Source organism: Pseudophryne corroboree, chromosome 4 (assembly GCF_028390025.1).
Source record: "Pseudophryne corroboree isolate aPseCor3 chromosome 4, aPseCor3.hap2, whole genome shotgun sequence".
NCBI classification, from domain to species: Eukaryota; Metazoa; Chordata; class Amphibia; order Anura; family Myobatrachidae; genus Pseudophryne; species Pseudophryne corroboree.
In genome coordinates, this window is record NC_086447.1 from 919,595,838 (window position 1) to 919,619,364 (window position 23,527).

The 23,527-nt window shown below is 48.0% G+C and overlaps 1 protein-coding gene and 1 pseudogene across 7 annotated transcripts in view; one reads left to right on the forward strand and one right to left on the reverse strand.

The window, feature by feature from the left end:
- Positions 1-23,527, reverse strand: part of DNAH14 (dynein axonemal heavy chain 14) — a 427,754-nt gene that overhangs the window by 68,667 nt on the left and 335,560 nt on the right. For all 7 annotated transcript variants that reach the window (XM_063919003.1, XM_063919002.1, XM_063918999.1 and 4 more), the window contains exons 61-70: positions 19,191-19,285; positions 16,835-16,994; positions 15,189-15,320; positions 11,577-11,672; positions 4,603-4,743; positions 4,293-4,508; positions 3,840-4,070; positions 3,636-3,757; positions 2,229-2,473; positions 838-1,823 (exon numbers count right to left, since the gene is read on the reverse strand). In XM_063919003.1, coding sequence (XP_063775073.1) covers positions 838-1,823; positions 2,229-2,473; positions 3,636-3,757; positions 3,840-4,070; positions 4,293-4,508; positions 4,603-4,743; positions 11,577-11,672; positions 15,189-15,320; positions 16,835-16,994; positions 19,191-19,285 — 2,424 coding nt within the window. The remainder of the gene's footprint in view (positions 1-837; positions 1,824-2,228; positions 2,474-3,635; positions 3,758-3,839; positions 4,071-4,292; positions 4,509-4,602; positions 4,744-11,576; positions 11,673-15,188; positions 15,321-16,834; positions 16,995-19,190; positions 19,286-23,527) is intronic.
- Positions 8,606-8,726, forward strand: LOC134912355 (5S ribosomal RNA; annotated as a pseudogene).

Below are 23,527 nucleotides of genomic sequence, written 5' to 3' on the forward strand. Positions count from 1 at the left end.
GGGAGGGTTAGGGATAGCACATAGTGGGGAGGGTTAGGCAGCGGGAAGGGAGGGTTAGGGATAGCACATAGCAGGGAGGGTTAGGGATAGCACATAGAGGGGAGGACTAGGCAGCGGGAAGGGATGGTTAGGGTTAGGCACCAGGGAGGGAGGGTTAGGGTTAGGCACATAGAGGCGGAGGTTAGGGTTAGGCACCTAGCAGGGAGGGTTAGGTAGCGGGGAAGGGAGGGTTAGTGATAGCACATAGAGGGGAGGGTTAGGCAGCGGGGAAGGGAGAGTTAGGGATAGCACATAGCGGGGAGGGTTAGGCAGTGGGAAGGGAGGGTTAGGGATAGCACATAGCGGGGAGGGTTAGGGATAGCACATAGAGGGGAGGGTTAGGGATAGCACATAGAGGGGAGGGTTAGGGTTAGGCACCACCGGGGAGGGCTAGGATTAGGCACCAGGGAGGGAGGGTTAGGGTTAGGCACTACCGGGGAGGGCTAGGATTAGGCACCTAGCAGGGAGGGTTAGGGTTAGGCACATAGAGACGGAGGTTAGGGTTAGGCACCTAGCAGGGAGGGTTAGGTAGCGGGGAAAGGAGAGTTAGGGTTGGCCACCCACAAGGGAGGGTTAGGGTAGGGGAAAAGTGAGGGTTAGGGGGATTTACTGGGGACTGTTGGGATTTTGATGGACGGGATGCCATTGTTGGTGTACTGAACCCCGGTATCCCGTCCATCTGGAAATCATACTGAACCCGTATATTCTGCTGTCCCCATCATACAATAGTTTATTATTTTGGCACTAGAATGAACCATCACCAATAACATCAGACATATTATCATGATTTCAGATTACCTTGTACACGGATCTGGTCAGAGAGTCACAGATATTGCGCAGGTGGCTCTCCGTGGCCTCACTATGCACAGCCGCCTCCTGCTCTCCTGTGGTCCTGTGCAGAGAGTCACGGATATTGTGCAGGTGGCTCTCCGTGGCCTCACTATGCACAGCCTTCTCCTGCTCTCCTGTGGTCCTCTCCAGAGAGTCACGGATACTGTGCAGGTGGCTCTCCGTGGCATCCCTTTGCACAGCCTTCTCCTGCTCTCCTGTGGTCCTCTCCAGAGAGTCACGGATACTGTGCAGGTGGTTCTCCGTGGCATCCCTTTGCACAGCCTTCTCCTGCTCTCCTGTGGTCCTCTCCAGAGAGTCACGGATACTGTGCAGGTGGCTCTCCGTGGCATCCCTTTGCACAGCCTTCTCCTGCTCTCCTGTGGCCCTCTGCAGAGAGTCACGGATATTGTGCAGGTGGCTCTCCGTGGCCTCACTATGCACAGCCGCCTCTTGCTCTCCTGTGGTCCTCTGCAGAGAGTCCTGAATATTGTGCAGGTGGCTCTCCGTGGCCTCACTATGCACAGCCGCCTCCTGCTCTCCTGTGGTCCTCTCCAGAGAGTCACGGACACTGTGCAGGTGGCTCTCCGTGGCATCCCTTTGTACAGCCGCCTCCTGCTTTCCTGTGGTCCTCTGTCTGCTGAGCATCCGGAATGAGTCCGGAAAGGAGGCCATGGAGACCAGGGTCTGGGAAGGCTTTAGGACTTTCATAGACTCCACAAAAACCTGTTTGAACCAATGCAGAGAGAACTGGTACATGTAGTTCAGGTGGATGAGGTCAGCCACTACAAAATACAGAACAGCCCCTCTCTCGGCCACAGGGAGGTAGATGCCACGTGCAGCTTCAATGGTTGCCTCTGTTTCCCCAGAATCCTTCATTCTCTTTAAAATGTCCTTGGAAGTGACTTTGGATTTTTGTAATGTTTCAATAAGATCCTCATCGTCGAGTAAATGCCCTAAACACCAATGACCAGTTACAGACAGCAGTCAGGACACATGTTCCTATAAGTATTATTATTATTATAGCTCAGAGACATAACGGTCCTAAACACAACCACCGTAGGTAAGTACTGGACACATTTAATACTTCAGCCTTTTCTCACCATAACTTTGCATTTAATCTCCCGTCATCTCATTTTCAAGATTTATGATATTTTCTAGCAATATGGAGGACTACCACCGCGGCCTCACGCCGGTGATTGCCATAAAAATAATATGACAAGTTGTCCATTGCACACATTAATAAGTGAAGGTACAGTAGTATAGATGGGAGACCCCCCCCCCCCCCTGACCGACCCCCCCACCCCCACACACACTCCTCCCTGGGATTACGGGATCAGCTGACTGACACCTGCGCCTACCTTCCGTTTTCTGCAGCAGAGTGAGTGAACGCTCCTCCAGCTTGCGCAGTGTACGCAGGTCCGCGGTGATGCTCTCCAGTATATGACACCTCTGCATCTCCAGCTGGGGCTGCTCAATGCTGACGACGCTAGACAGGAGCTGGTCCGCCAGCCCTTTATAGGTCACGGTGAAGTTGATCAATGTCACCATAATACAGACGGCTGGGAGGAAATGAGGGCTGGGGGCCTGGGTGGACATGTACAGCCTGAAAGAAGAGAATATTCGTGTAATGGGCCTAATTCAGATCTGATCGCAGCAGCAAATTTGTTAGCTAATGGGCAAAACCATGTGCACTGCAGGGGGGGCAGATGTAACATGTGCAGAGAGAGTTAGATTTGGGTGGGGTGTGTTCAAACGGAAATCTAAATTGCAGTGTAGAAATAAAGCAGCCAGTATTTACCCTGCACAGAAACAATATAACCCACCCAGATCTAACTCTCTCTGCACATGTTATATCTGCCCCCCCTGCAGTGCCCATGGTTTTGCCCATTAGCTAACAAATTTGCAGCTGCGATCAGGTCTGAATTAGGCCCAATATGCCACAATGGTTCCACAAACTCTCTACGTTTTCATTTATTCATATAAATGTCAAGTTCTATCAAACAGATGTGATCTCCCGTTTATTGTAGCAGCATTGCTATACTTCTTTTGGTGCGTTCAATAAATGCTTTTGAAAAAAACAAAACCGGATGTTAACTCTGAAAACATCCTTATTGCAAACCGCACAGCTGTGTGACCAGCAGCATGTGACATGTAGTGCCGGGATTACGGAGACCACCGTGGTGGCACATTTACCGCTAGACTACTCCCCCTACACTGTAAGTAAGGTCCAAGCAATGACAGCAGGAAAAGGGGAACTATACGGTTCTGGGTGGTGGATTATTTATGGTTATAGTTACAGAAAAGTGACATTTATGAAGCCTTTTAAAGACGTCAAGTGGATTCTATAAAATGATAGTTAGAATCTGATTGGTTGCTGTAGGCAACAGCTCCACCCAGCACCAAAACAGGGCCACCTCCGAAACATGCGACATCATGCTGAGAGGGTGGGGCCGTCGGCACCAGGAAGAAGAGCACTTGCCGGACAATCCTTAGCATAGCCAAATACAGGTGCTGTGTGGTGGCACGCGCTGCCGCACCCCGGTCACTGCATAGTGGCCCCGCTTGCACATTCCTAGTAACGGCCTCCACCAGCCTCTTTAGAAGGCTTGATAAGTCTCCCCTATAACCACTTTGGTATTTGGGACACTGTGCAGCCCAATCAGGAAAGTGATAAAACCCCTTATTGCGTATTAGAAGGACGTTAGGAGTCACCATGGTGAAACTAAAGAATGCCGCAAAGTACGGATTACTGGACATACACGTACCGGAAATTCTGGTTGTACTCGATTTCAGAATCCCCCAACTGTATAAAGTCTTGTCCGGCTCTACGTCGGATTTCTTTTCCTAAAATAGGCTTCAAACTTGGGTCCAAGTCTTCTGACACGTCCTTGGAGAGAAAGGTGACAATGACCATCAGTGATTAGAACAGTAAGTAGTGTAAAGACAAAGCACCGCCAGATGGGTAGTACCTGTAGGAGGATGGGCTCCCCGAGACGTATAGCAGTTTCCAGGGTCTTCATGTAGTTGGGGTCAGAGGCGTTAGCCTGCCACAGTCTCTCACCCTCCATCTGGCAAATCCACTTGTGTGCCTGACCGTGAGGATCCACCAGCAGAGGCCAGCGCTGACCGTTCTTAACCAGTATAGCATTTTCCGTGGAGTAGGGATCAGGAGGTAACCCTTCGTTCTGCCACTGCCGGACCTGGTGCATTGATTAGAGACATACAAGGCTCAGCTGTGCATACTGGCTATGGTATACGGCCCAGGATTGTATATTAGGCACCAGATTGGCGCCACTTTGCTGGGTGTAATATTAGGACACAAGGGATTATGGGACGGAGCAAAAACAATGGCTCACTGCTGGTATGGTCTAGTTTTCTGTGACCTCTGTAAGGGAACGATCGGGGCATGGAGGGTACTTTACCTCGTTTTTTGCAGCCATTGCTCGTATGAGCGAATAGTCTTCTGACACTGGGATCTTATATGTGTTGCAGAATTCCAGCCACTGCTCCACCAGTTGTGCCCGATACTCAGATGTAAACACGCCGCAATACACAATGAAAGCCGCTGACACAAGGATGTCCCCGATAATTCCTTCCAATCGCAGGTCTAGCCTATCCACTGACTCCTTCCATCGCACCTGCGTGACGCCAGGGGTACAGTGTGAGGGTGGGGGGAGCAATTCCGTCATAAGTATCTGGCTCTATCTTATCATGGACAGTTATCTAAGGTACCTTCTCCTCGTCCAGAGCGGTGATCAGCAAGGAGGCTCTGGCCAGGCGTTGGGTGGTGAGCCGTTTCCGGTCTGCCAGATGAGCTTTCTCCGCGACGCGGTCACTGTGTTCCTTCTGAAGCCGCTCCTGATGCTCCTCAACCTAAACACAGTCATACAATACAAAATGCAACAGAAATCCCTTCAAAATCAATAGTGTTATGTTACATGCACAGTATATTTACTAATGAATTATTCTATTATATATAACGCTGACATATTGTGCAGCGCACTACACTAGTCGCTTCCCCAGTGGACCCTGAAATCTAATAAACTCTTATCAAATTAATACAAAAGAAGCAAGAAAAACAGTTGACTCCTGTTGGGGAGCACTCAATTTCAGACATAAAGAAATCTAGTATAGATATCTGTTAAGATCATAAATTTTATTGATTAAGTTTAATAATAGAGAGTTCTAATTATACCAATAAGTGCGAATTTATAAAAAGTATATTAAACGTTATATATAGCCATCTAGTGTCATCATGTGGGCCAGATACATAGACGACATCTTCATGATCTGGGAAGGCGAATTGCATCAGCAACATGAGTTTATCCAACATCTGAATAACAATAAACTTAATATTCGCCTCACCCACAACATTAGCCAGCTTGAACTGCCCTTCCCGGACCTGAAGATATATAAAGACCAGGATGGGATGATAGCCACCAATCTATATCGGAAAACCACGGCAACAAATACACTTTTGCACCAAACAAGTTCCCATTTTCCCCCAACCATCGAAAACATACCGAAAGGGGAATACTTACGCCTCCGGAGAAATTGCTCGGATGAAGGACAATTTAAGATACAGAGTGACGAGCTAGCTCAGAGATTGCGAGAGAGAGGGTACAGCAATACCTCTATCAAAAAAGCTATAAGAACTGCCAAAGATACAACCAGACATGACATTATTTTCAAGAAAGCACGGGACAAGAAAACCAACAACCCCATTAGATTTGTGGGCAATTTCTGCCAGGAATGGAAGAAAGTTACCAGTTCTATACAAAAACACTGGCATATTTTACATACTGATCCCACTCTATCCGAGAAATTAGGCCCTCGGGTATCGATGAGCTGGCGTCGATCCAGAAATCTTAAAGACTGCCTAGTACAAAGTCATTGTCAAAGATTACCTAAAAAAGTACCATCAGTAACAGGAACTTATCCATGCGGGAGATGTAAAGCTTGCAGACACATGGAAACTACTAATGAGGTAGAGAACAAGTTTGGACGCAAACACAAGATTACAGATTATATCAATTGTTCAACAGAAGGAGTCATTTACTGCATTAGATGTACATGCAATAAGAGATACGTGGGGATGACAACTAGACCACTTAAACAACGTATTCTCGAACATGTGGGATCCATACGCAACGCAGCCACTGATAAGGCGAAAATGAAACAACTCACTTCAGTAGCACAGCATTTCTATATTCATCACAATAGTAGATGGGAGGACATGAGAGCTTTTGGGCTACAAAAAATCAAACTGGGAATCCGTGGCGGCAATATAACTGACAGTTTACTGAAGAAGGAGTGTGAATGGATCTTTAACCTGGGCACTACTTACCCTCAGGGATTGAATGAGAACATGAATTTTGGGGTCTTCTTGAATTAAACAAAAAATCTGCACAATAACCCGTCAACTATAATAATATGGAATAATATTTTTCAATCCATTCATCCCTACACATTCCTGGTGGGCCATACTGGTTCAGTACATTGGCACTTATCATAATCACTTCCCATTTGAGAATTTTTACTATGGGCTCTTATTTTTATTCTATTTTATTTCTATGCCCTCTTACATTATCACTCTTTGTATTCACTTTCCATTATAACTTTACTCAATATTTAATCAGGTAGTATTCTCTCTATCCACAGCACTCTTTCTTTCCTTTCTCTCACTTTATCTAAATAACCCTCCCTTATCTTTCATCCCTTCTTTCCTTTTTTCCCTTCGTCTCTCTTCCTCTTTTTTATTATTATTTTTTTTCCATTTTTTTCATTTTTTCAATTTTTTTTCCACTTTTTTTCATTCTACTCCTGTGTAATTCACTAAAGATATAATTTCACCAGCACACATTTATTATATGACTGTTATATATTACATTAATTTTATCTCACAATTTTCCTCATTTCACCATGCTGTATATTTATATTCCATATCTAGGGTTATAATTTGTCATTCTAATTGATCACTATTCCATTATCATGGTGTCTCTTTAGTATAACAATTGTGGATATCCAATTGTGGATATCCTATTAACCTATATATAATTAATTAATTATTTTACCACCCATTCTCCACCACTCTTTTTCCTTTATCCATTTATTCTTCTAATTTATCCTTCTAATTGATCATCACAATTTACATTTATATTTCTCAAACATCTAATGTGTTATATACTAATATTTAAAAACCTCCCAATTTAGGATTGTTATAACTTACTTTTCAGTACAATTTATTTCAGGGGAACGTAAACTACGGCTCACTTCTAGTTTATTATCAATCAACAATTAATTAAGTTCATTTCTTGCATATAAACTAACCAGGGATCAGATCCCAACATCACCCTGTGATCAAGCCATCATTGCGAAACGTACGTCAGGGTTGTCCGATCGCGTGATGCGCATCACGTGACCGGAGTTAGCTGTTCGATTCCAGAGGTTACCGGGACCCTGGACGCCGGGAGCATTCTCACACTCTACAGCTCCGGAGCTCCTCTCTGGACAACTACACCAATACAGCCTGGGCGCCATGGCCAGAACACCGCCAATCCCAGCACGGAGGTAGCGCTGGTGCACTCTTCATGCACCACGAGCGCTATCCCGCTGAGAGCAGCAGCACGGTCTGGCCATGATTAGCAGACAGCAGGATTTTTGGTATCGTATGTGAAATACCCATTACAACTAACCTTTATATATTTTGTTATCATCAGCGTTAGTGTGACTATTTTCCGCTTGGAGCTGTCACTCATATAATACGAGTCACACAGGTAGTAACGGTTGTTTATAGATTTAACTTTTTATCACAGATACCTTAGTCTCTAATTTAGAGTGCTATATCTGCATATGTCTGTTTGAGCATGCTAACTTTCATTTGTGCTTATTTATAACAGATACCTTAGTCTCTAATTTAGAGTGCTATATCTGCATATGTCTGCTTGAGCATGCTAATTTTCATTTGTGCTTATGCACAATCTGCTGTTCACGTTTAAATGCTGGCTTTATTTTTGCATAACCATTAGAGGAAGTTAAGAGTGATCATAGATTAGCTTCCTAGAGCGTTCTGTAATAGGAAATTATTTTGAGCACCAAATAATAGTCCGCAATACTATCAGTAAAACTAATCAGTGAATTCTTTTTTGTCACTTTAATTGTTACATGGAATTTGTTTCAAATGACATATGTATCAATATACAGAGCTCAGAACTTGTAACTGTTTCAGCTTAAAACCACAGTGTGCGGTGTAATTGTCCTAAATGATACATGTATCATCATACTGAGCACAAAATCTGAAACTGTATCTGGACTATTTTCAGTTATATTGAGTGATATACTAAACTTTGCTCGTTACAGTCTGAACAGTTCTCTGGGCCCTAACTGGTATATGGGCTACACAGTGTTTGATTCATTCATGCTTAGAGCCCTTGTAATGTGGACTTAGGTGCAATTAATCCTTTGAAATGGGAACTGTTATATTTGAATAACAGTTACAATTCCTGGCATATATGATTTATCAGATTAATGTGGTAGTTTTGTGGTCATAGTATCTGTGACAACAAATCACCTCACTGTGTTATTTCTTAAGCAGGTAATTCATTATTATTTCCTGCACTCTTACCTGTGTTTATAAATACACATATGAGAAAATTTGGTTTGTGATCACTGCACGGAACATTTCGGAAGCAGTTACTGCTTAAATTCTACTCGGGCGAAAGGTCTAAGCGCAGCTATTTGCGGTCATACCCCCACTGGAGATGCCCAATCGCATCTGATCTTGGAAGCCAAGAAGTGGAGGGCCGGGCCAGTACTCGGATGGGAGACCACCTTGGAACACCCAGGTACTGCAATTTATCGCTACTCACTGGATCCACTCGCATACTAAATTGCAAGCAGTGCACAAATTTAGTGTACCGAAAATTGGATATATGACCTATGATTCAATCCTCTGCAAAAACTTTTCTTTAAAGTCGATTTTGCAGATTAAATGATGGTCATAAATAAGTTTTTTCTGTAACACAGAGATACTACTTTATTTATCATACCTCATAATTATTTATTATAACACCAGGAACCCGGCTACCCAGATATCACAGCCAAGGCTATATATAATGTTTAATATACTTTTTATAAATTCGCACTTATTGGTATAATTAGAACTCTCTATTATTAAACTTAATCAATAAAATGTATGATCTTAACAGATATCTATACTAGATTTCTTTATGTCTGAAATTGAGTGCTCCCCAACAGGAGTCAACTGTTTTTCTTGCTTCTTTTGTATTAATTTGATACCAATTTTTGACTCTGGGGAGCACCACTGAGGGTTAACATATATACACACCATATAGGCAAAGAAAAGTCCTAAGGTGTTTGGTTACCTCACTATGAAGTTAATTCATTAATAGTACTCATTTTTTTTCAGACAATTACTATTTTTTGCTTATAATATTTGTTTTCAATCTGTGCGGTTCCCTCCATAAACCTTTTTTTCAATCTAATAAACTCCTTGCAGACAACTCACATGATTGGAACTGAACTCAGGGTTCCAGAACTGCAATGCTATAATAGTGATTAGCTGGCTGGCGAGCAGGGTTTGACCAGTGTAATCCCTGTGGAACCTTATGGACCCTGAAGGAGAAAATATTATACCACTATGGGAGTGTGAAATGTAAGTAGATGGGTAGGATGGAGAAGATTTACTTTTAAATAGAGAAGTCTTTAGCTCATCCCACAGATTAAGGCAGATCCGTGAGTATATTTATATCAAATTTATAAACAGGAGGCAGCAATCTGCCCCATATACTGCCAGTGCGGGGGTCCTGCCCCCCATGACAGCCCGAGAGTGCAGAGTCTTCCCAATCGCTGGATTCGATTAGATCAGTGACTCCCAAACTCGACCTCAGGACCCCACACGGTTCATGTTTTCCAGGTCACCTGTGGATTTTTAAAATGTGAAAGCTGAACATGCAGAGTGCACCTGCCAGGTGACCTGGAAAACATGACCTCTTAGGGGTCCTTGAGGACCGAGTTTGGAACCACTGGTTTAGAGCAATGCTATGAGCCGTATTTTGCAGGAACACTCCTGGGGGGGGAAATTTACTAAAGGTCGATTTTAATCAATTTAAATTTGATGAAAATCACTTAAAATTTACCTCAATCGATGTTGGGTTTCAATGGCTGAAACACAATCCCTAACAGGTGATTTTTTAGAATATTTTTTGTATATTAATAAACGTGTGTTTTGGCCCTTTGACCTTTAGTAAATTTCCACCATTGTACGATCACGTCATCACTAACGAGGTTTGAATTCTACCACAGTGAGATCTGATGATCCTATGGATTCAGACAATGGGGGTCATTCCGAGTTGTTCGCTCGTTATTTTTTTCTCGCAACGGAGCGATTAGTCGCTAATGCGCATGCGCAATGTCCGCAGTGCGACTGCGCCAAGTAAATTTGCTATGCAGTTAGGTATTTTACTCACGGCATTAAGAGGTTTTTTCTTTGTTCTGGTGATCGTAATGTGATTGACAGGAAGTGGGAAAAACGCGGGAGTGGCTGGAGAAACGGAGGAGTGTCTGGGCGAACGCTGGGTGTGTTTGTGACGTCAAACCAGGAACGACAAGCACTGAACTGATCGCACTGGCAGAGTAAGTCTCGAGCTACTCAGAAACTGCACAGAGAAGTCTTTTCGCAATAATGCGAATCTTTCGTTCGCAATTTTGATAAGCTAAGATTCACTCCCAGTAGGCGGCGGCTTAGCGTGTGCAAAGCTGCTAAAAGCAGCTTGCGAGCGAACAACTCGGAATGACCCCCAATGGCCCTCATTCCGAGTTGTTCGCTCGCTAGCTGCTTTTAGCAGCATTGCACACGCTAAGTCGCCGCCCTCTGGGAGTGTATCTTAGCTTAGCAGAATTGCGAACGAAAGATTAGCAGAATTGCTACTAAATAATTCCTTGCAGTTTCTTAGTAGCTCCAGACCTACTCACAGATTGCGATCAGCTCAGTCCGTTTAGTTCCTGGTTTGACGTCACAAACACACCCAGCGTTCGGCCAGCCACTCCCCCATTTCTCCAGACACTCCCGCGTTTTTCCCTGACACGCCTGCGTTTTTTAGCACACTCCCGGAAAACGCTGAGTTACCACCCAGAAACGCCCCTTTCCTGTCAATCATTCACCGATCAGCAGAACGACTGAAAAGCGCAGCAGGATCCACAGCAAATCTGCTAAGTTTTTAGTTAAATAACTAAGCGCATGCGCCCTGCGTACCATGCGCATGCGCAATTAGCAACAAATCGCAGCATAGCGAAAATCGGCAACGAGCGAACAACTCGGAATGACCCCCAATGTCGGGTTCCCATTGGCTCGGACACAAATTGTTGGGTTGTATTTAAACCTGATCATAGACGCGGTAATCCCACCGCTCGCTCCAACCAGCGACTGCAGATGACACAGCATGAAGCCTATACTGCCCAGCAGTCAGCAGAAGCCAGTGTAGATACTGTGTGAGGGGTTTCTGTTACCTCAGCTATAAGGTCTCAGCGGTATTTCAGGGATGCAGCGACTTATATGTTGGTCAGAAAACCCGTCCTGGACTGATGAGTACCAGGGTGAAACAGTCTGCCTCTGCCCTCACCAGCCAGTGCAGCGACGATACTTATGTACATACAGCCTTAAGGGACAAAGGTCTGACCCGTCTTACCAGAGATAAGCTGGCCTGTTTCCGTCTCAGCCTTTCCTGTGCCAGCCTCAAGGCTTCTTGGGCCTCGGCCACCCGACGCTTTTTTGGGATCACCGTCTAGTGGAAATATAGTCAGTGAGTTTGTCGCTGGGAGAAATGAGCACATATAGTGTATATTGGGGGTTAGTCAGGTTTGTTGGCAAACCCAAAAAGTTAGCAATTGGGAAAAACCATGTTGCACTGAGATGGGGGGGGGGGGGGCAGATGTAACATGTGCAGAGAGAGTTCAATTTGGGTGGGTTATTTTGTTTCTGTGCAGGGTGTATACTGGCTGCTTTATTCTTACACTGCAATTTAGATTCCAGTTTGTACACACCACACCCAAATCTAACTCTCTCTGCACATGTTACATCTGCCCCCCCTGCAGTGCACATGGTTTTTTCCCAACTGCTAACAAACCTGAATAAGGCCCATTTTGCGTTACAATAACACAAGATCGTTTTGCCTTTCACGGCAGAGATATCAGACCATTATATTATGCATATCAATATACCCTTCTGGTGGTGTAACATCTTGCAGCAGCTGATGGCATGGGTCGGGCGCATCCCTGAGGAGTACACTATCTGCAGATGGGACAAGGGGAAGGAGTATACCTGCAGATGGGACCAGGGAAAGGAGTATACCTGCAGATGGGACCAGGGGAAGGAGTATACCTGCAGATGGGACCAGGGGAAGGAGTATACCTGCAGATGGGACCAGGGGAAGGAGTATACCTGCAGATGGGACCAGGGGAACAAGAATACCTGCAGATGGACCAGGGGAAGGAGTATACCTGCAGATGGGACCAGGGGAAGGAGTATACCTGCAGATGGGACCAGGGGAAGAAGTATACCTGCAGATGGGACCAGGGGAAGAAGTATACCTGCAGATGGGACCAGGGGAAGAAGTAAACCTGCAGATGGGACCAGGGGAAGGAGTATACCTGCAGATGGGACCAGGGGAACAAGAATACCTGCAGATGGGACCAGGGGAAGGAGTATACCTGCAGATGGGACCAGGGGAAGGAGTATACCTGCAGATGGGAACAGGGGAAGGAGTATACGTGCAGATGGGATAAGGGGAAGGAGTATACCTGCAGATGGACCAGGGGAAGGATATACCTGCAGATGGACCTGTGGAAGGAGTATACCTGCAGATGGACCAGGGGAAGGAGTATACCTGCAGATGGGAACAGGGGAAGGAGTATACCTGCAGATGGGACCAGGGGAAGGAGTAAACCTGCAGATGGACCAGGGGAAGGAGTATACCTGCAGATAGGACCAGGGGAAGGAGTATACCGGCAGATGGGACCAGGGGAAGGAGTATACCTGCAGATGGACCAGGGGAAGGAGTATACCTGCAGATGGACCTGGGAAAGGAGTAAACCTGCAGATGGACCAGGGGAAGGAGTATACCTGCAGATGGACCTGGGGAAGGAGTAAACCTGCAGATGGACCAGGGGAAGGAGTATACCTGAAGATAGGACCAGGGGAAGGAGTATACCGGCAGATGGGACCAGGGGAAGGAGTATACCTGCAGATGGGAACAGGGGAAGGAGTATACCTGCAGATGGGATAAGGGGAAGGAGTATACCTGCAGATGGGAACAGGGGAAGGAGTATACCTGCAGATGGGATAAGGGGAAGGAGTATACCTGCAGATGGGTACAGGGGAAGGAGTATACCTGCAGATGGGTACAGGGGAAGGAGTATACCTGCAGATGGACCAGGGGAAGGAGTATACCTGCAGATGTGACCAGGGGAAGGAGTATACCTGCAGATGGGACCAGGGGAAGGAGTAAACCTGCAGATGGACCAGGGGAAGGAGTATACCTGCAGATGGGACCAGGGGAAGGAGTAAACCTGCAGATGGGACCAGGGGAAGGAGTAAACCTGCAGATGGACCAGGGGAAGGAGTATACCTGCAGATAGGACAAGGGGAAGGAGTATACCTGCAGATAGGACAAGGGGAAGGAGTATACCTGCAGATAGGACCAGGGGAAGGAGTATACCTGCAGATAGGACCAGGGGAAGGAGTATACCTGCAGATGGGACCAGGGGAAGGAGTAAACCTGCAGATGGACCAGGGGAAGGAGTATACCTGCAGATGGGACCAGGGGAACAAGAATACCTGCAGATGGACCAGGGGAAGGAGTATACCGGCAGATGGGACCAGGGGAAGGAGTATACCTGCAGATGGGACCAAGGGAAGGAGTATACCTGCAGATGGGACCAGGGGAAGGAGTAAACCTGCAGATGGACCAGGGGAAGGAGTATACCTGCAGATGGGACCAGGGGAAGGAGTATACCTGCAGATGGGACCAGGGGAAGGAGTAAACCTGCAGATGGACCAGGGGAAGGAGTATACCTGCAGATGGGACCAGCCCCCCGGTATCGTGTCTCTGTAGCTAGTCATTTCCTTACACAGAATTAGTTGTGTAGTCCTGTGGCTTATCCTTGCACACACTGTCACAAAAGGTAATTATCCAGGCATGGTGGCGACGTGGGCTGTTATGCCTACAAAGTCTCTCCATGGTGGAGCTGCTCATACCCAGTGGCCTAGTTTCGGAGGCTTACCTGCCAGTACGGATCACAGCAGTTCACCACCATTGCCACCAGTGTGATCGGAATCGTCACCCAAGAACTAAATCTCTGATTCCCCAGCGCATGAGTGCAGCTCCGGTCTTGTATCGCCTTGCCCGATATTAACCTGCCCCTGCACTACTTGTGGCCATGTTCTGGACTCCCCTTATTAATCCATCAATTCTGCCTTGACTATGTTCCTTGGATTTCTCCCCGTTTGCTGCTCTACATATGGAAAAAGACCTGAATCTTGCCCATTGACCATGTCTTCTGGATTTTACTATCCGGCCATTCTTCCTTGGCATCTTCATTAGTGTGCACCAATCTGTGCTTCTGCCCACTGACCACGTCTCCTAGATTCCCCTTGTCTGCTGTTCTGCACTGGCACTACTGTCTACTGTGCACCGACCTGTGCTCCTGCCCACTGACCATGTCTCCTGGATTCCCCTTGTCTGCTGCTCTGCTCTGGCACTACTGTCTACTGTGCACCGACCTGTGCTCCTGCCCACTAACCATGTCTCCTGGATTCCCCTTGTCTGCTGTTCTGCTCTGGCACTACTGTCTACTGTGCACCAACCTATGCTTCTGCCCACTGACCACGTCTCCTAGATTCCCTTTATCTACTGTTCTGCTCTGACACTACTGTCTACTGTGCACGACCTGTGCTCCTGCCCACTGACCACGTCTCCTGGATTCCCCTTGTCTGTTGTTCTGTTCTGGCACTACTATCTACTGTGTAAAAACCTTTGTGCTGACCGTGACCTCCCTGCTTTCTCCCGCATCCAACAATCGGAATCCCATTCATCAGTTACTAACACCTGCACCCTGTGAGACACTCCGGCACCCTGTGAGGCACTCCGGCACCCTGTGAGGCACTCCGGCACCCTGTGAGGCACTCCGGCACCAGGAGTAAAATACCATTGGCGTCATAGATATCACGTCAGTAACAGTCACTAGGCAGTCAGCAGACTGTGCTTACACTCCAGATACTGTATATATGATATATTACACACCTTGTGTACCTCGTGGTAGTGCTCTAGAGCCACTACCCACTGGCACAGCGAGCGACAGGCCGTGGACACTGCGCCCACTTTCTGCGGGGTAAAGTCTGGAATGCTGGAATACTTTTTTAATTTCTGAAAGACCTGCGGACATACAACAAAGCATAGGTCAGAACATAAATCACATCAGTACATCAGGGGCGGCTGAAAGGATTGGCGCACAAAGGGATTTACCGGACACACAACGCAAATGGGAATAATGGTGTCGCTGAGCGCAATGAAAAGCCTGGACAATAACAAAATGGCATCTATTACAGCAATCAGAGACCAGGAATACCTTACGCCCCAGATATCTAATGATAAAAATATTAGAGGCCAAAATATGTTTATAGCAACAAAAAAGTGGTTTGTGCCGAGTTGTGCTAAATTTAGCACGGCTACGATCATGTTCCCTGACATGCGGGGGGACGCCCAGCACAGGGCTAGTCCGCCCGCATGTCAGTCCGCCCCTCCCCCGCACAAATACAAAAGCATCGCACAGCGGCGATGCTTTTGTACTTGTTGAGTAACTCCCGGCCAGCTCAGCTCCTGACGTCACGCAGCTGCTGCGGCCCGCCTCCAGCATGGTCTGGACACGCCTGCGTTGGCCGGACCACGCCCCCAAAACGGTGGCCAGGCAGAGGTGATCGCTAGGATTGCCGGCGCGTGCGCAGTTCTGACCTGATCGCTGCGCTGTGAACAATTGCAGCGAGCGATCGGGTCGGAATGACCCCCAAAGAACGGAGTCAGCCAACATTCATATCTCAGACACATAACTGAGGCCCTCATTCCGAGTTGATCGCTCGCTAGCAGTTTTTAGCAGATGTGCAAACGCATAGTCGCCGCCCACGGAGAGTGTATTTTCGCTTTGCAGGAGTGCGAACGCCTGTGCAGCCGAGCGGCATCAAGTGACACGGTAATGACATCAGACACCCGCCCAGCAAACGCCCGGCCACGCCTGCGTTTTCCCAAACACTCCCTGAAAACGGTCAGTTGCCACCCAGAAACTCCCTCTTCCTGTCAATCTCCTTGCGACCGCCAGTGCGACTGAAAGCGTCGCTAGAACCTGTGCAAATCCACGATGCTCTTTGTATAAGCACGCCACGCGTGCGCATTGTGGTGCATACGCATGCGCGGTTTTGCAGTTTTTTTAAATGATCGCTACGCAGCGAACAACGGCAGCTAGCGATCAACTCAGAATGAGGGCCAAAGGCAGGATGGAGACCGGAAAGTGAATGAGAATGTCAGCAATAGAGACGCAGAGGAGCTGATTCAGAGGTGGGTGTGCTGGAGGTACTGCACTGTATTCACACCTGACCAACACGTCGGCAGACCAGCAGTCAGGCTGACTTACCAATCGACCTCTGGACATGTCGGTCAGGACACCCAGTTGGGCAAGCATTTGAACTTGCCCACCCAGCTGTGACGTCAGCCCTCCGCAGCAAGTGTACAGGAGGTCGGCGAACCGCTCGTACACGCAGCCAGATATATCGACCATCGGCTGTGCTGCCCAGCCGATGCAATATGTCTGTGAACGACTCAGGCCCAGAGACCGCCACGGTCATTCATCATCATATTGGGATACAGAAGAGAGAGGATACAGATCTTTACGCCGATACCTTCTCCGGTACACCGTCCTTGTCCAGGCTGACCAGCCGCTTCAGGGATCCCGGATCTCCGAGCAGCAGTTTGGCTGTGGCCCAGTCCGGCGTCTTCTGCAGCAGCACGCATACTGCGTTCATGACCGTTAGCACCAGGAAGGGGGGGTGCGTGTACACTCTGGAATATAACGTGTTCCCGGCTAAAGTTACTCTAATGACATCATCACACATATTCTTTCTTTTTTTATAAAAAAAATATTAAAAGAGGGATTAAACACAAGATATATAGGCCCTCATTCCGAGTTGATCGCTCGCTAGCTGTTTTTAGCAGCCGTGCAAACGCATAGTCGCCGCCCACAGGGGAGTGTATTTTAGCTTTGCACGTGTGAGAACGCCTGTGCAGCCGAGCTCTACAAAAACATTTTGTGCAGTTTCTGAGTAGCTCTGGACTTACTCAGCCGCTGCGATCACTTCAGTCTTTTTGGTGCCGGAATTGACGTCACACACCCGCCCTGCAAACGCCCAGACACGCCTGCGTTTTCCCAACCACTCCCAGAAAACGGTCAGTTGACACCCACAAACACCCTCTTCCTGTCAATCTCCTTGCGATCGGCTGTGCGTATGGATTCTTCGTTAAATCCATCACTCAGATACGATCCACTGTGTACCCGTATGATGCGCCTGCGCATTGCGATGCATACGCATGCGCAGTAGAGACCTGATCGCAGTGCAGCGAAAATCGGCAGCGTGCGATCAACTCGGAATGACCCCCATAATGTGAACATTAAAACTCTTCAATATCAGTTCCTGGGTAAATGTAATATCCTGTGAGATGCAGCCATCGGTGGTGAGCATATAAAAGGCAGCGCTAGCCGATGCCTGCATATTGCAGGCTGTTAGGGGTCTATTTACTAAGCCTTGGAGAGAGATAAAGGGGCAGAGATAAAGTACCAGCCAATCAGCTCCTAGCTGCCTTGTTACAGGCTGTGTTTGAAAAATGACAGGAGCTGATTGGCTCGTGCTTTATCTCTCTCCAAGCCTTAGTAAATAGACCCCATTGTAATGTGGTGTAAAATGAGCTGGGAGGCCATTATAATGTGAACTGGGGGCACTGTATGTCATTATGTGAATTGGGAATACGGGGGGGGGTCATTGAGACCTGTTGGGCGCGTTGTACAGGTACAGAGCGGATCGTTGCTGTGCGATGGGTTTTACGAAGAATCCATTCGCACAGCGGATCGGAAGGAGAATGACAGGAAGAGGGCGTTTGTGGTGGCAACTGACCGTTTTCTAGGAGCGTTTGGAAAAACGCAGGCGTGTTCAGGCGTTTGCAGGGCGGGTGTCTGATGTCAATTCCGGCCCCGGACAGGCTGAAGTGATCGCAGCGGCTGAGTGAGTTCTGGGCAACTCAGAAACTGCACAAAGTTTTTTTGTACCGCTCGGCTGCACATGCGATCGCACACTTGCACAGCAAAAATACACTCCCCTATAGGCGGCGACTATCTGATCGCAGAGCTGCAAAAAAACTGCTAGCGAGCGATCAGGGCTGAATGACCCCCACTGTGTTGCATGATGTTGTACTACTATGGGGCATAACATTAACAGCTGCTGTGGAGAGGTGTCTCCCTAGAAGCACTGGGACAGGGGCCCCTTCAGAATGTTGCTATGGGGCCCACACTGTTCTGTTTACGCCACTGGCTGCGAAATATGTCTACGCTATATAAATAACTACATAAATAATTACTGGTTATTGCTGGGCACACACAGGCGGACGATGGTCACCTTCTGACCACATTTACCAACATGTATAAGTCACACATACTGCAATGATTTCCCGACGCAGGCTACGATATCACAAGAGCGTTTTGTTTTTGATCTGTTTTTTAGTTTATGCAGATTAATGAAATTATCCCAATGAATAAAGCGATTTAGAAAACAGAATATCAGATTCTGTTATTCACAATTCTACAGATAATACTGTCATGCAAATACCATGGCAACCACAGTCACATAATTTATGGGCTTAGGTGAGGATCCATCCTCTTCTCGGCCGGGACGTTCACATAAAATCCCCCCACTTTCCTCTACTGCAGGCATGTCCAAACTGCGGCCCCCCAGCTGTTGTGAAACTACATATCCCAGCATGCCCTGACACAGCTTTAGCATTCTCTGACAACAAAACTGTGTCAGGGCATGCTGGGATATGTAGTTTAACAACAGCTGGAGGGCCGCAGTTTGGACATGCCTGCTCTACTGTCACCCACATGGAGGGAGGCTATGACTCAGAGATCAGGCGACCATCGGTTACAGCGCCCATTTATCACGCACTATTTTCCTCCCTTTAATGTTATCTCGTGGCTTCTGCTGCACTTACTTTACTTCTGAAATGTCAGATTTATCCAGGGAATCCAGGGCAGTCACAGCCTCCTCCAATGCTGGGAGAGCCTCCCTGAGCTCTCGCTGGGCGTGCTGCAATAGGAGAGAGCGACAATGCGCGGTCATGTGACAATCACCTGGTCGCACCAATGCTCGTCTAGTGCGATTTAATAACTGCATTAAATTACACGCAATGGGCCCATCCACACCTATGTGCTGATCTGCAGAAAATATCTTACAACCCTTGTGGCACCTTATAAATTAAAGGTAATAATACAATAAAAAAATAATGAGAAATGCAGGAACCACACTGAAAACACATGCAATATGCAACCGGGATTAGCAATGCTGCACTGCAAGGGGGTAAATACCTGTATTATTTTGCATGCAGGGTAAATACTGGAAGCTTTTGCATGTAGCCCACACATGACGGGCAGCTTCATTCTTACACTGTAAATAAGATTTGAGTTTGGACACAGCCCACCCAAATCTAACCCTCTCTGCACGTGTTACATCTGCCCCACCTGCAGTGCACATGGGCCCTCATTCCGAGTTGTTCGCTCTGTATTTTTCATCGCATCGCAGTGAAAATCCGCTTAGTACGCATGCGCAATGTTCGCACTGCGACTGCGCCAAGTAACTTTACTATGAAGAAAGTATTTTTACTCACGGCTTTTTCTTCGCTCCGGCGATCGTAATGTGATTGACAGGAAATGGGTGTTACTGGGCGGAAACACGGCGTTTCAGGGGCGTGTGGCTGAAAACGCTACCGTTTCCGGAAAAAACGCAGGAGTGGCCGGAGAAACGGTGGGAGTGCCTGGGCGAACGCTGGGTGTGTTTGTGACGTCAACCAGGAACGACAAGCACTGAACTGATCGCACAGGCAGAGTAAGTCTGGAGCTACTCTGAAACTGCTAAGTAGTTAGTAATCGCAATATTGCGAATACATCGGTCGCAATTTTAAGAAGCTAAGATTCACTCCCAGTAGGCGGCGGCTTAGCGTGTGTAACTCTGCTAAATTCGCCTTGCGACCGATCAACTCGGAATGAGGGCCATGGTTTTAACCAAGGTGCAGAATTACTCACTGTTTCCGGAATTTGGACATGGGGGTGTGGCTTTGGCATGCTGGGGGCGTGGCTGCATCATAGTGGGTGTGGGAGTGGAGACCCCAGGACAGTCTCTTCAAATCAGGACTGCCCTGATGAAGTCAGAAAACCCCATATAAAAGATTTATTACAGCAATCAAGAATCCACTGGACCCTGAACGGGCTCCCAGGTTGCAGAATGTATGATCCAGCTCATTATAAGGGAAGAGGAGACCGGTCACTTGCTGAGAGCCCAGATATAGAGCCACAGATATGGGGGGTCATGCAGACCTGATCGCCCGCTAGCATTTTTTGCAGCGCTGCGATCAGCTCAGAACTGCGCATGCGTATGCACCGCAATGCGCAGGCGCATTGCACGGGTACAAAGCAGATTGCTGCCCAGCGATGGATTGTACGAAGAATCCGTTCGCACAGACGTTCGCAAGGAGATTGACAGGAAGAAGGCGTTTGTGGGTGTCAACCGACTGTTTTCAGGGAGTGGTTGGAAAAACGCAGACGTGTCCAATCGTTTGCAGGGCGGGTGTCTGACGTCAATTCCGGTCCCGGACAGGCTGATGTGATCGCAGCGGCTGAGTAAGGGGGTAATTCAGAGTTGATCGCAGCAGCATATTTGTGAGCAGTTGGGCAAAATCATATGCACTGCAGGTGGGACAGATGTAACACGTGCAGAGAGAGTTAGATTTGGGTAGGTTATATTGTTTCTGTGCAGGGTAAATACTGACTGCTTTATTTTTACACTGCAACTTAGATTTCAGTTTGAACACACCCCATCCCACTCTGAATTAGGCCCTAAGGGGGTCATTCCGAGTTGATCGCTTGCTGGCTAGTTTTAGCAGCCGTGCAAACGCTATGCCGCCGCCCACTGGGGAGTGTATTTTATCTTAACAGAAGTGTGAACGCCTGTGCAGCCGAGCTCTGCAAAAACATTTTGTGCAGTGTCAGAGTAGCTCTGGACCTACTCAGCGCTTGTGATCACTTCAGCCTATTCCTGTCCGGATTTGACGTCATACACCCGCCCAGCGACCGCCCAGCCACGCCTGCGTTTTTTCAGACACACCTGTGTTTTTGCAAACACTCCCTGAAAACGGTCAGTTGACACCCAGAAACGCCCCCTTCCTGTCAATCTTCTTGCGGCCGTCAGTGCGATGAAAAACTTCCCTAGAAACTGAGCACAACCACAAAGGGCTTTGTACCCGTACGTCGCGCGTGCGCATTGCGGGGAAATGCAGTTTTTTCGCCTGATCGCTGCGCTGTGAAAATCGGCAGTGAGCGATCAACTCGGAATGACCCCCTAAATTCAGGGCAACTCAGAAACTGCACAAAGTTTTTTTGTACCGCTTGGCTGCACATGCGTACATGCACTTGCACAGCTAAAATACACTCCCCGATGGGCAGGGACTATGCAAACGCAGGACTGCAAAACACAGCTAGCGAGCGATCAGGTCTGAATGAGGGCCTTGGGTTCTACTGCACTTAAGAAGTTTGTGTCAAAAACGTTTTCTGCGTGAAATCACTGAACGCGCGGAATGATATATCTGTGTGGGTAATGGGCATCACTCAGCATTGGTGAACTTCATTTATTGCTCGTGAAAACGACAAACCATAGCTCTGTATCAGAGAAACAGCTTAATAACGTCTTCACCGAGATATTGGGTAGATCTACAATCAAAGCCCACTTGTCATTTATTAATTAATAAAGGAACTTGGATTACTCGGTGTAAAATGTGAAAGAGATATCACACTGGTGCCAACGTCGAAAAACTAAGTGAAGATTACACAAGGCAGTGCCAAGGCCATCTTAACGTGTAGGCACAGTAGGCAGCTGCCCAGGACCCCATGATTCTAGGGGCCTCCGAGCAGGAGCGGATGTTGGTCACACAATCAGATCGGCCATACAGTGAATAGCTGTCAGTATGCTGATTGGTGGATGACTGGAGCTATCCACCAATCAGAGTGCAGCATTCTCTACCTGCCTTCCAGCCTGCAGCCAGACAGTGAATGGCTGTAAGCATGCTGATTGGGGGATGGCTGGAGCTATCCACCAATCAGAGAGCTGACAGCCATTCACTGGGAGCATGTGGAGAGACGGATCGCAGGAGGAGTATGATTTTTTTAATCGGTTCCCATGAATGGGTGGGCTGGGGCCCCAGTGCATTGCTTTGTCCAGGGTCTGCAGTTTTCCCTATGTTACACACTTTGTCCCAGTACTAGTGTGCAACACTGAACACTTAGCAATGGGCGTGATTCAGATGCGGTGGCAACCTTGATGGTGCTGCAACTGAGCGATTATCGGCAGACGGCGCATGTGTCACGATCGCAGTGCGCAGACACCAAGGTAGCTTTGCGATGCCGCTGGCAGTGAGGAATCAGTCGCAGGGTGAGTGAAAGGAAGAGGCCGTTTTGGGGGAGGTAAAGGGGGAGCGTCAGCAAAAACGCAGGCGTGTTGTGAAAGTTTTCAGGGTGTATCAGCGTGTTACTGGGTTCTTGTACGCATAAGACACGGCACCACGTTGCGCCTCCCGCAGCTAATCTGCACAGACACGAAGGCTCTCCGAGTCGATATTCCTCACATCTGCATGGCAGTTGCGATGGAGTACACAGTTGCTGAGAATGTTCCGTCACTGAAAAGGATTGATGCTGCGTCGGCATTAGGACCGCATTCTGAATCAGGACCAATGTGCGCTAAAGCTGCTGTGCAGTTCTATGACAGTACAGAGCCCTGTATCGGAGTCAGCGGTCCCCTATGGTCAGTCACACTCTGGGGCCACACTCAGCGGTAGCCCAGCGCCAAAGGTTACACCGTCCTTATAATTCCCCCGTACCTAGTGACACATGGGGGTAAATTTACTAAGATGGGAGTTGCCCATAGCAACCAATCAGACTCTACTTCTCATTTATCTAGCACCTTCTAGAATAGGGGTGGGCAACATGCGGCCCGCGGACCGATCCTGCCTGGCCCGCTGTGCCCCACCAGAGTGCAATGACAAGAGGCCCGACAGGCCGCTTGTCATTGCACTGCTCGCAGACGCGGCGCCGCTGAGGAAATCCCGGTCACGTCACATGGTCAGCTGACCGGAATTTCCTCTATCTCATGCGCTGGGCGTCACGGGGGGCGTCACGGGGGGCGGCGCTGGGCGGGCACTGCAGAGTGGGACTCGGAGCAGAACGAAGCGGCCAGTGGGGAGCACAAGCGGAGGCCAGTGGGGAGAAGAAACGGCGGCCAGCGGGG